Source organism: Anser cygnoides, chromosome 4 (assembly GCF_040182565.1).
Source record: "Anser cygnoides isolate HZ-2024a breed goose chromosome 4, Taihu_goose_T2T_genome, whole genome shotgun sequence".
In the NCBI taxonomy this organism is placed as follows: domain Eukaryota; kingdom Metazoa; phylum Chordata; class Aves; order Anseriformes; family Anatidae; genus Anser; species Anser cygnoides.
The window spans coordinates 28,919,289-28,932,465 of NC_089876.1; the positions used below are offsets into that span (position 1 = coordinate 28,919,289).

Here is a 13,177-nt window from a genome sequence, read left to right on the forward strand (position 1 = left end):
CCAACAACCCCAAATTTTCAAGCGCAACATTCCCCATAATGGCAGGATCCCTGTTTTGACATCTTAGCTCAGGCAATCCTCCTTTTGTAGGCAACCACTGCACTCTCAGAGCACAGGTGCCACAGATGAGTAAGGTTACAGCACTCACCTCCTAACCACAGGCTGCAAAACTCCCAAGGAGGGAAAGCAGTTTTCAAGAAACACGTTTAAACTTCAAGCAATGTATTTATGTCACAGTGATTTCAACTAACTCTTAAAATAATGGGCTTTTTCCTTACCGCGTGTAGAGAGACATTGAGATTTGATACGGTTCCAAGGCACGGTACGACCACGGTTTTATTCTTAGTGATGTATACAATGCCAAGCTGATCGCTAACTGAAGTCACAAACGGAGATCGGTAATCTAGAAGAATATTCAGTTGGTAAATGGACATTATTTGTTCTGTGGTCATGAAGGAAACTTCCTCCAATTTTTTTCTTTCCCTATTTATTTCATCTCAAATCAGTTTTACTCTTTTTTATTTGGTAAAACACTGGAATGATGAGACTAAAAAGGGAGGACATATTTTGACAGATTTACAATACCATTATTTTCAAAACATTTATCAGCAGCAGTACACACTTTGGAGAATAGCTTCCTGCCACCGCAGTCTTTGTGCCGACACAAATCTGATTTACCCTACTGCGACTTTTCTTGCGTAAGTATTACAGGAAATACCAGTTAAAAGCAGTGACATGCTACACTGGCTCCCCCGATGGCAGCATCCTTTCCTAAGTCAGTCAAAAAAATGTAAATTTGCAAGCTTATAAAACAAGCTAACCCATGCATATAATTGCATCCTATTTTAAAAAATAGTAAGTTGCAAGAAAAATGAGACAGGGTGGACCAGACAACAGGAATCAGGTAGATGCCTCAGTGTCTGAACATGCCTTCTTAAAGAGAAGGTATTGCAGTGGCTAGTATACACAACAGCATTCCCATCAGCCTGAGTGTGAAAACTTGGCTTTTGAAACCTATACAAATCTTACTGTTACAGTCAGTGCATGCATGGAAGCTTATGTGTGGTTCTTTTTTCTTTAACAGTATCAGGTAGTGCAAGCTGTAAAAGGGATCTGTTATACTGAAAATACAATCTACATAGTCCCTCTGATATGAAACTCTTGCTGAGGTCAGTGATAGCTCAGCTTCATGAGGATGGAGCGCAGCAGAGATGCATTTGTTAAGTTCTGGATGGAGGAGAATGCAGACCAAGCACTGTATATGGGGGGTCAATTTCAAATTACACGTACACAGAATTTCCTGTTGATAACTGGCATGCTGGCATGTACTTGCTCAACGCAAAAATAAGAAAAGCAAGAGTTTCATAGGACTAGAAATTCGAGGATTAGGAAATGATAATGTCAGAAGTGTTTTGAGATATTCAATACCCCTTTTTTCTTGTGAGGCTAGGGGAACAGCCATGTGAGAACTGCGTAAGCACTTACCTTGAACATAGACGTAAATGGTTGTGGCTGCCTGGCTGTCCCTGTAAAGACACCTGTAGTCCCCTGTGTCATTGCCAATGACTCTGAGGAGAGTAAGAGTCTTGCAGTAGGGGCCATCGCTGCAGTCCGTCACGGAGATGCGCTTCTCGGCACTGCTCTGGTTGTTTGGCCAGGACCAGTACAGAGCTCTCTGGCCGCTGGAAAAGCAAATGTTAGGGGAGCGTGAGCACATCACGAGCATCGGTACCAATGCCAAGCTGTGAACACCAGCCCTGCTATCTCCTAAGGTCTCTGGAGAAGAACTGCCTTCATCCCATCCCATGGAGCATCAGAACATGCAGGATAAATTCATGTCAGCAGACCTATTGTAAATATCTATGAGGAAGCTACCTGAGAACAAAGTTATGATGAATCTAAGTCACACAGCACCCATCTCCCTCCTGTGTCATACTAAGCGTACTCTGAAGCATTTTATATGCCATGGTCCAAAAATATGCCAGGGAAAAGCTACATGAGGGGCAACAAGGGAGGGGGGCGGATCAGGAGCAATGATGGGGGAGAGACAGAATCACCTCCAATTCTGTACAGAAATTCACTACATAAATCACCCCTACCAAAATTACACTGGACAGATTCGCCCTTACCTGCAAGTAATATTTAGAGTATCATTCGCTGTTATGGTGAGGACATCTTTTTGGATGCTGAGACTTGGCTGATCCAGAGAAATAAACAAACCTGCAAAAACAGGTATAAAAAAACCTCAGATCAATGCAATGGCAAAAGTAAATGCTAACGCAACCAGAACAGCATCATATACAAGTTTTTAGGCAGTATGCTTTGAGCAGATACTTTCCCATCACCTACTTAACAGGGAAGGGTAAATAATGACTTTTCACATATCCCAGAAAGTTCAGAAACTCTGTCATAACAGGAAGCCCAGGCAGATGGTCAGGAGCTAGCTGCAGAGCACGACAATTCAGCCAGCCAGGGTGGAGTTCCTGTTTTCTTGCGTTGCCAACTTCAAGGTCTAACAAGAGGATGTGGGACATTGAAATAAAGTGAACCTTCATCTGATGATCTCACTCCCTGGGGAAAGGGATTACCAGCTTTTCTTATAATAAATCGAGCACGCTTACACTCTTCGAGGCCACCGATCAATGAATTCCGTGAAGAAACCTTTTTTTTTTACACATTTTGCCAGGAACTGAAGCTCCCACGCACCCAGGGGCTCTTTCCTTCACCCCGATCCCGCTGCCCCCTTACCTCCGAAGCAAAACCCCCTGGCCCGGAGGCGCTGCCCCCCACTGCCGCCCCCAGCCCGAGCATCACCTGCGGGCAGCACGGGGAGGGACCCCCAACCCTCGGCGGGCCACGATGGGCGGCGAGGAGGCGATGCCGAGCCGGCAGCCTCCCCCCTCGCCCCGCACATCCCCGCGCCGCAGCCGCCGGCATCCCCGGCAGGTTGCGGGGCTGAGGACGGCTCCTCCCCGGGACCCCCCCTCCTCCGATGGCTTACCGGGAGCCGTGCACAGCAGCACCGCCAGCACCAGCGCCGTCCCCAGCTCCATCCCGGCCGAGCCGAGCCGTGCCGAGCCGAGCCGAGCCGAGCAGAGCCGTGCCGAGCCGAGCTGCACCGAGCTGCACCGCACCGGGATGCGGGACCCCGCCGCGCCGCGCCGCCCCTCTTGCCCCCGGGGGCGGGCTCAGCCCGCACGCCCCGCCCGCTCTCGATAAACCACGCCCAGCCAAAATTAAGCCCCGCCTATCCACCAGCAAAGCCCGGACCCCCTCCGTGCCCCCAGCAGAGGTTGGGGTCCCTCCAAACATAGTCCACCTGTGCACAAGCTGGGGGATGAGTGTGGGTTCCTTGGAAATGAACCCCTGCTGCTTGCAGAAACCAAGTTTCTCTTGTTTTTTTCCCAGAGATCCCATGAAATCCATGAAAAGCCAAAGGAGGCTCAGGAGGTTCAAGAAGTAGCAAGTCAGCATCACGCAAGTAAAATATATTGGGCACCATGCAAACGAAATATATTCCTGCTATTGCTATGAGCTCTTACACCAGAAAATGGGTAGCCCTCCATCACGTTGTAGGTCAGGTCAGTGATATTTCGAAATGAGTTGGGGCACCCTGAGCTGACCCTTGCTGAGACTGGGCTGCCCATCAGGTTTATGTATACGTGTGTTGTGAGAATTCATAGTACCCAAAGGGACACAAAGAGGTGATGAAGAATTGACTTTCCGGCAGGACTGCACAGCCCAGAGAGGGAACAACCCCTCAAACACACAACCCCCAGCAGGTCAGAGCACACACCTAACCGAACGGCCAACATCAGCAGCTTGCGAGTTGGGAATGTGGGGAAGTGCCCAGCTCAAAAGCACACAGAGCTTTTGCTTCCCTGAGTGGTCCCATTGAAATCCCAGGTCTTTACGCTGTGCTTCCTCAACAGGACACAATCCTTTAGTACTTTGCTGCCAGTGTAATCTTGTTAACTAGAATAATGCTATAGGCACTAGGGCTTGACTGCATGAATTGGTGTCCCTGTAGTACCAGGGATGCTTGTGACACCAATGAGCAAAGGAGAAGATAAATTCTTTACACTCAGGATGCTCAAATAAGGCACCGAGCCTGTGAATATCTAAGAAAAAGAATAACTTTGCCCTGGGGAGTAATTTTACAGGTGTAGGACTTTCCACCTGAATCAAATCACTTGCACGCTTGGTGTTGGTGGGGCTAGTCCCCTGGTAAGGTCAAGTAAAAGCTATGGTCCAGAATCACTGCAGATGGAAGGTGTGAGAGCTCAAAAGATGCAGAGTGACTTTACTGACACAGAGCATACAGTATGATATGTGCTTTGCTACACTGAGTCTTATATTCTGAGCTTTGGTGTGGCTTCCTCAGGTGGGTTGTCACTGGAAGATGCCAGAGGAAACATCTGAGAGAAAAATTGTCCTGAGCACAGAAGACAGTAACCTAAAGTTCAAATGAAAGCCTCATCTAAAGACACTGCTACCGTGATGACTACAGGGTATTAGACAACAGATGTCTGTGAGGCTGAGGGGCAAAGGGGCACAGTTACAAAGCCAAAATGCCAGTGATTCGAGTGGTGGCAGCTTTCTTATCCACCCTTTAAGCTATCATCTCTGTACAGCTTCTGTGCCTTCCTTCAGACGTGCAGAGTATCCCACGTAACCCAGCTTTCACCAGAGACTGTCAGTGCTCCATGGGAGCTAGTGAGAGAAGCCAAATATATTCACACTATTGCATGAACCAGACATGCAGATTTACAGTGGAGATGGCATCCTACAGATGGGGAGCAATCAGACCCCATGCCTGACTCCTGTGCATCTTGTCAGATCAACTCCCTGCTCCCACCACGTCTCTCAAAGCCCCTCCACTCCTGAAACCTTTCTCTGTGTCTCGAAGTTTGCAACAAACCAGCATGTTTTCATCCCCTGGGTTACGTTCCTCCTTCCCTGCAGCATTTTTGTGCCTTAGCTCCCATGCGGGGAAATGACCAGTGCAACAGGAGGGGGCACAACGTCTTGCCTTGGGCAAACTTTTGTTTATGTATCCGCTTCTCTGGTCTCCGAAAACTCAATGTAAACAAGACACAAAGAAAAGCAGCAGAGGAAGGGGACAGCCCCCTTCCCTCTCCTACCCGACCTGTCACGACTCCCCCAGGCTCGCCGGCTCCATCAGCACCTCCCGGGCAGTCCAGCCAAGGAGCCTGGCAAGGACAACCACGGTCGCCTTTTGTTTGCTTAATTATTCAAATAACAACCCGGGGGGAGATAAGGGCCAGCGCTGCGAACACCAGCTACGTGCTCCCTTGCTCATGTAGTTGAATGAGCCTGCCAGTGGTCCCTCACAGACTTAGGTGCGCAGCTGCTCAGGGAAATCCCTTCATCCAGACAAAAAACACTGATAGCACCTTTGATATCATCCCCATTTTCTCTTCTGCTAGAGGTTGTAGCAGCAGCTGAGAGCAAACACGCACATATTCACTGCATGGAGATGAAGGAAGTAAATTTACCCGTCAGAGAGATGGCTGGCTGTGGTGAAACGTCCTTCCCATGTAAACCTTCTTCCACCCCCTGAGGAAAACACCATCATACTCACAAAGGACAAAAAAGCATAGCTGGGTCCTTAGATGTCTGCTGAGTTCAAGCTGGATGAGACATCAGGAATGGCAGCTGTGCAAGCTACAAGGTCCCATGCAGAACACATCCAGTGGCAACCAGCTTCTGGTCACATCTCTGCCACAGCTGGGGCTCAGGCATCCCAAGTATCTAACAAAAAGGTGGAGGCAGGTTGTGGCAGCCTTGAGAGTCCTCAGGGGAAACTAAGAAATTCAGAGACTGGCTTCAAGGAGAATTTGAGCTGATTTAACACACTTTGTAGATGATTGTCTTAATATGCAATCAGTTTAGCATCAACACTGCCTTCACTTCTGTCTACACTGCAGGTTCAACCATAGCATACCAAATACTCCATGTACAGAAAATCTATTGGTTTGTAAATTTGATCACAAAAGTGGTATTCAAGGGGAAAAATCTGTAAAACCAGTCAGAGATGGAATAATAGAGGTGAGAACAGGTAGGGAAGTAGGAATGAGAAAGCATAAAGCCACTCATTTTCACACAGAGTTGCCCAAAGGTAGAGACTTGAATGACCATTTTGCTTATTTTCAGTGTCTGCCAAAAATGTTGACACCTTTGCTGGAATCTGCGAGTATATTGCTTGTATTTGGCTATGTCCGGCTGTGAACAGAAGGTGTGAGTTCGGCATGTGTGGACATCCCCAGAATAGCTTGGTTCCAGCTTGGCTGGATGCTGATGGCAACCAAACTGGAGGAGCAGGTTCGTTGCTGTCAAGGCCCAGACCAGTCTGACGTGCCTTGGATGTGTGTCCCCACTCCCAGGCACATAATTATGGTTGGAGGCACGTGGGATTTTAGGGACACGCCTTTGAAAAACTCCACTTTCAGTGGAGTGCTTTCAGTGCTCACTTGTTTGTCCCCATCATGTCCTAAGTGGGAATTGATAACTGCTCATGCCAGGGCAGCAGCCCATCGTTTGCCCAGGCCTATTCAAGGCACTGATCATTTTTTCCCTTCCAGCATGGTTTTCCCATCAAGCCCAGCACTGTATAGCTTTGTGGGGAAGAGACAAATGCCTTTACTTGTTTATGTGGCTGAAGTCTCTCTTTCTCCCCTCTTCTTGCAGCGGGAAGCAGCTCGAAGCATCACTCTGTGAGCAGGAAGCAGAGGGAAGGCAATCAGGTAGCTCAGTGTCTGGACGCACGGTCAGCCAGGCTAATGGGTGGGCAGCTGGTGACACAGACAAGCTACAGATTCATACACAGGCCTCCCGCAGGTAAACTTGCTCAGAAATGGAGATCCAGCTGCTTGCAAAACTGCCTGCCAAAATATGATGTTGGTTTGTTATGAAGCAAAGATTATGAGCATATCTCACTGGGAGCCAGCCTGTTCAACATATTCTTACAACAAATGATTGCATTAGGAATAGCAGCCATGCACCCTAGCTCCTGGTGAGTTTCATTCCCATGCTCCTCACAAGGAACAACCTCCAATTGAAGGTTGGGGAGTCTGTAGCACCTGTCTGCAGTAGGGGTGCCTCAGTGTCTAGTATTGATTTTATCAGTCTGCAGCCCTTCTCTGGTGAGGGCTATCGTAAGATGTCTCTCCTACATCCAACTTCCTTTTAAATTGACTTAATATCTTAGAGATATTTCACCGCTGTCACATTTGCTTGAAACTGGCAGAAGTGTTAAAATTATGCATCAAGTAGGTAGAAAAAATAAACAGGCAGACAAAAAAACATAACTAGGTAAGTCCCATTTCCATAGGAAACCAGCCTAAAAATTACAAATCATACCAACTGGCGAAAAGTGCCAGTACTTCGTAGGACAGGATTAGAACTTAAAATCATTCTGACACAGATCAAAAATTGTCCCAAACAAGTTAGACAAAATTTGCTGAAGACACCTGACAGACACTAGGCTGCTTTTGAGTGTCAAATGCATTTAGAAAGGAGTGAGCAGGTGGGTAAATGCAAAATGAGGAAGAGCTGACCAGGTAGAGCTACTGCAGAAAGGGCTCATGTGCTGCAGTGGAAGGGGGATGAAGTCATCACTGTGTGATGCTGTTAATTGTGCGTGTAAATTTTGGAGATAGTTATTTGAAACTGAAGAGTCTGAAGAAATATCTCCATTTTGACACTTGTGGGCAACACATTTTTGGAGAAAACTAGACAAATTAGAGGTAACTCAAGGGAGAGCAAAGCATTGTCGGAAATAAAGAAAACCCAGTCTGTACGGAAAAGCTGGAAGAACTAAGCCTGCTCAATCTTGGAAAAGAGATCAGGCAGAATGGTTTAGGTTGGAAGGGACCTCTGGAGGTCACCTGGTCCAAATGGACAGATGAGTATGGTAACAGCCTTCCAGTGTGGATAGGCTGGAGGTATCTGATCAGTTATAGCCACCAATGATCAATCTAATTTTCTGGATGAGATGTGGATAATGTGGGATATCTCAGATAATGTGGGACATCTTCTGACTTTCATGGCAACTAAGCACTGAATAAGGTTGTCTGGAGAGCCTGGGACTGGCATCAGCTGAAGTGTTTAAGATTGGGTCTGACAGACCTCTGTCAAAGGTGAAATGTAATTGTGGTTTACAGCAGAAGTGGGGATTAGGTAGTCTTCTCAGATTTATTCAAGTCCCACATATTCATGACTGGTAGGAATACAATTTGTGGTTTCAGATTCTTTAATAAAACAGCCCAAAATTAATCAATTTATTAGGTCAGGTTTAATATTTCAACCAGCTTACAACAACATTTCAGTTTTTCCTTTCAGCAGGGAAAACTAACATGATCAGTCTGAGCAGATACTTCTTCTGCTTCTTTTTTTTTTTTTTCTTTTGAAGGTAGTGAGTGGTTTTGTTGTCACTGTGTGTGTGCGTTCAGCAACTAAACTGCCTGAAAAAATAACAACGTCCAAGCAATTATTCACACAGCCCTAGTTCCAACTAGGAACTCCTGGGATAGTAAAAATGCATGAATTCCTCAGGGCAGAAGTTGATGGGGACTTCTGAAACATGTCAATAGTTGGCAAAGTACAAGCAGTAATGGTCTGAAATGATATAAAACAATTTTCCCAAACGGCAGCATATGGTACACGTGTCAATAACGCATGACTTCTTTCTCAACCAATACTTGCCAGTCCATTTATGCAGTATTTGGGGAAATGTCCAAACTGCTTTCTTCCAGGTAATTAACTTTCTTTGCAGGTATTTTCACAGCCAGCAGAACTGGATGGTGACTGAACAGTCTTTCTCAGCCAGAAGAGGCATAGCTGTTATGGGACATAATGTAGCGGCCCTACAATGCAGGGGCATATGAATGTAAGGAACCACAAGATGCTGAAAAAGGCACAGCAAGGGCTGCTAGAGACATAGGAGCCATCTCCATCACTCTACCACCCTTCTAAAGACTTTTCGGGGTACCAGTACACTTGGCTCTCACAGTCTCTCCAAAGAACTATTTTTATCCCAGCACTGAGGAAGCCTTATTTCAGGTATGCTACAGTCAAAATTTATTTTCACAGTTGATACCTAAAATGTGATGAATCACTTTAAAGTTGTAATGCATAAGCTGATTTTTAACACCCATGTCCTGAAAGTCTTTTTCTTACAAAGTATAAATGTTCATCACAACTAGTTGTCTATTTGCCTGTTAATATTTTTCATCGTTTAACTTCATAGCCAATTCTATCAGGTATCAGCCATTATTTGTCCCAAGATAAGGAAATGATCCAGTAGTAACATGTTCTTCTTCTGTTCAGACTCTCCTTCAAGGAAGCAAAGTAACCAGGTTTGGAAAAGGGACAGAGTTTAATTTCAGGGAGAACTTCTCAGTTTATTTGCTGATCAAAATTCCCTATTTACAGGGCTGAAAATTGACTTTTTGCAGACTACCTTAGTTCTCACAACCAGGCCCTTCACACCAAAGCCAGAAACCCTAATCCCAAAGCTTGGTTTTTTACATATTTTTGCCTTTGTGAACAAGTTGACAGATTGCTTGATTACACTTTTCTTTTTTTAAACATCTGATTATTTTCTCACACCTCTCCTCCAAGCAGAAGCATCATAGCAAATACCATATTATGGCTCCACTACTTTCTGCAGTGGCTGGAGCGAAACGAATCCCCTGAACATTTACCAGCTGATGTGTGGCTGTGTAGCTCCCAGAAGGAAAGCATGAACAGGAAAGGAAGTGAAGCAGACACTTGCTGTACATTGAGTTTGTCTTACCTACCAGCCAAGAAAAGGTTAAAATATAGATTCAACTTTTTTTTTTTTACTTTTTTTTTTTTTGGAGGCGGATGCCCAACAGAAGTGCACTAAATTCAGGACATTGTCATTAAGGTCAAAGGGAAATATTAGATGTAGTCTACTACAGGTATGTGTATATACACATATATACATATATACCTGTACTTTGTGGGAGGTCAGGAAAATTTATGGAATTCTACTAGTACACCATTTATTAACTACATCGTTAACATATGTGATAAGCATTTTGAAATTACCTAATTTCACCAAATTGCTGATTCAGTGCTTGCGAGAAATGCATTACCACCCACATCCTTTCATCTGAGATCCTTCCCTGAAGCACCAATAGCAAGCAATGAGGAAGATTTGACACCCCTGTCCTCCTGCCCAGACTCAGAGGTTGCTGATGAAGGCTGACAAGGCCAAGGAAGCTCTAAGGGAAGCCCAGGCCCCTGGGAGGGGCTGGAGGTTTCCTAGAGACCCATCCTGCAGCCCAGGGACCAGCCCAGGAGAGCACCCAGCTCGGTTCCTTTCCAACATCAGGGTCATATTTTCCAGGCAAGCCCTGCATACAAAGCACTGCAGACCAGGAAAAGTGATACAGGAGGCCACGTGATGGTGAGCTGCCAGACTGTCCTCTGGGGATATTCTGCTTTCTCCGCAGAGGTTGTGCTTCGATTGTCGTATTTCCACTTGAGACTAGCAGAGCAGCGTTGGACAATGGAGAAGAGGTGAGATGGGGAATTGTGAGTCCAAGAATTACAGGTAAACACAGAGAGTTCAAGCTACACAGGTGCAAAAGTGGGCAGAGATGCCAAATCTACAAGTTTAAATTGTGAGGGAGAACTTTCTCCTGAAACCACAGCTACCGCCACTCAGAAAGGAGAGCTGCAAGCAACTGCATAGGGGAAAAATTTTGTAGGATTCTCATGGACCTTAGATTATCCACTTTTGGACTTTTGTCCATAAAGTGCCATGGAACAAAAGTCAGCAGGAATTCTCCACAAGCCTGAAATTAGAGACGTTATTGCAGGAAATACTCTGCCAGCACTGAAGCGTTGGCACCAACCGCCTCCTTAGTCTTTGACATCTGCTGACTGCTCTGTGCCAAGAAAAAGGTAACCGAGCAGTTCAAGGAAGGAAGACATTGAGCTCAGGGTCACCAGCACCTGCCAACAAGACTTATTTTATTGCAGATGACTTAGAAGTACTGGAAGATTTGTTTTATAAAGGGTGGGAATCCAAGCGTAGTATTTAAGACATTCTGAATTCTTAAAAATCACAATTATGATTTTTTCTTTTTTACCAGCAAACATAGCAACTGGAGTCAGGGAAAAATAAATCTCTCTAACAACCACAGATTTATGAGCATTCACCGTGTTAAATAATGCTCTCTGTCTGCTCATTCCCTTCCCTCTAACTTATTCATAATGCTACTTACTTTATTCACAGAGTTCGACTGTGGATTTTCTATCCTCTTGTCATCATTTCAGTCACTAGTTTTTTTTTTTTCACGTGAACCTGTGAAAATATTTTGATTGAACTGGTGCAAAAATATATCAGGCAAACCTGAGGTGTGGATGTCAAAATACACTAGGAGAATAACACGCCTACTGATGTATGATAATATTATCCAGTTAGTAAAGGAAACAAGTGGGGAAATACAGGTATACTGTTTCTAGCTAGTAGGAAAAAAAAAAAAAAAGGAAAATGAAAAAAAAAGGATAAGTCCTGAAAAATACCTGCTGAAGGACTTTGCATTCTTTCTGCCTCCCTTAACCCATTTGACCTATTGAGCACAGCAGAGCAGTGCAGGCGCAGGGGAGGTTTACCATGCCCTCCTGGTGCAGTCAGTGAAAGTCACTTTCTGTAGCCTCCAGCTTTCCTCATGGACATGCATGTCATCAGGAAAACTGAGTCCAAGCTCACTACTTTCTCTTCCGCCCCTGGAGCTCCACATGTTTCCTGACCCCTGGGTCTTCTGCCAAGAGGGCTTGCCACCTGCACACCGGCTCTGTTAGCACAACGACATCCTGTACCTTCCCCGTGTCCAGATTCATTATTTTCATCAGCCCATAAAGATGACTGCGTGATGGGGGTGTACTTGGTTTCAAAGCATCTTTGCAACTGGAAAACAAAGTGGTGTTTCCACCATGATATGTGGCGGTGATAACTGAGTGGTAGGGAAGGAAAAAAATACACCTAGCATCACGCTCATTGTCGTTTGGGGTAGGGTGATAAATGCTTCATGGGAAAGGGGACCTTGGCCTTTGTAAAATGCCACACAGAGGTGACAATATGCCTGAAAAAGCAGAGCTCCATTCCTCCAAATGCTTCTGTCTTCACCTTCCAATGGACACACTGCTGTAAGTGCCTGAAAAAAAAAGTCATTTGTGCTTTCTCCTATATTCTCAATCCAAGCATCTCCTTCCAGGATAAAAGTTGCTCTTTGTGAGATGCTTCTCCTGAGAAAACAGAAGAGAATAGCCACAGCAGGAGTGTGAGCAGGAGCCATGATCAAGGACATAGTTGGACAGAGAAATCAGACAGCCTAAATGAGGAGATCCAGGAGGAAAAAAATGTATCTGTCTCCAAATGTTCAGGTTGGGAGAAAAAATAGTTTCTTCAGTCCCCTTGGAGTTCAACATGATCTTTTTCTTACCTTTATTGATCAAACCTGTGGGATGAAGGCTATGCTGGTACTACAACAAATGATGTTCAGGCCTCACCAGTGATCGATGGTGACTGAACACTGGAGATGGGAGCTCCGAGATGAATGCCCAGCACTGTGTTCCTCGAGAGGAGAGGGCAGACCAAGGAGCAGCACAACAGACTCTCACTGCATGGTGACTTTGGAAAGCCAAAAGAGCCCAGATCACATTAATTAGAGAGCTTCACCACGAAATGCTCATTTGTCTAGAATTAGTCAGTAATTCCAGCCCTTTCAAACCTATCACCAAAGCACTAGGACTGGAACTGCATCTCTCTCAATGCTGAGATCTTCTGTGTACTTGTGGCTCCACGTGGACAAAATTAATATTATGAAGGAAACAACTGAACTTGTAACAAATCCAAACTGAGTATCAAGGAGGTTTTCAAATCAGAGGTATTTCTGTGTCTCTTCTGGGCCAGATGGGAATGGGGAACTTTTTACCAAATCTCTCTTTCTGACTGTGAAATCCTACTGCTCATAGCTGGATCTGCCCCCAAACAGGACTGTAAATGGTCTAGTATATGCTAGCTTGCTGTTCATCCATACCCAGCTGAAACAGGGAAACAAGTAAAATAGCTCAACCACTTGGGAGAGATTTTCACCCTTATGGAGCTTTAGCCTGT

The 13,177-nt window shown here is 45.4% G+C and overlaps 1 protein-coding gene across 1 annotated transcript in view; it reads right to left on the reverse strand.

Moving 5' to 3' along the window:
• The window catches only part of KDR (kinase insert domain receptor), a 28,042-nt gene extending 24,879 nt beyond the window's left edge, over positions 1-3,163 (reverse strand). The window contains exons 1-4 of the mRNA XM_048049964.2: positions 3,002-3,163; positions 2,130-2,220; positions 1,486-1,682; positions 279-403 (exon numbers count right to left, since the gene is read on the reverse strand). Of these exons, the coding sequence (XP_047905921.1) occupies positions 279-403; positions 1,486-1,682; positions 2,130-2,220; positions 3,002-3,053 (465 nt within the window). The 5' untranslated portion in view covers positions 3,054-3,163. The remainder of the gene's footprint in view (positions 1-278; positions 404-1,485; positions 1,683-2,129; positions 2,221-3,001) is intronic.
• Between the last annotated feature and the right edge of the window lie 10,014 nt (positions 3,164-13,177).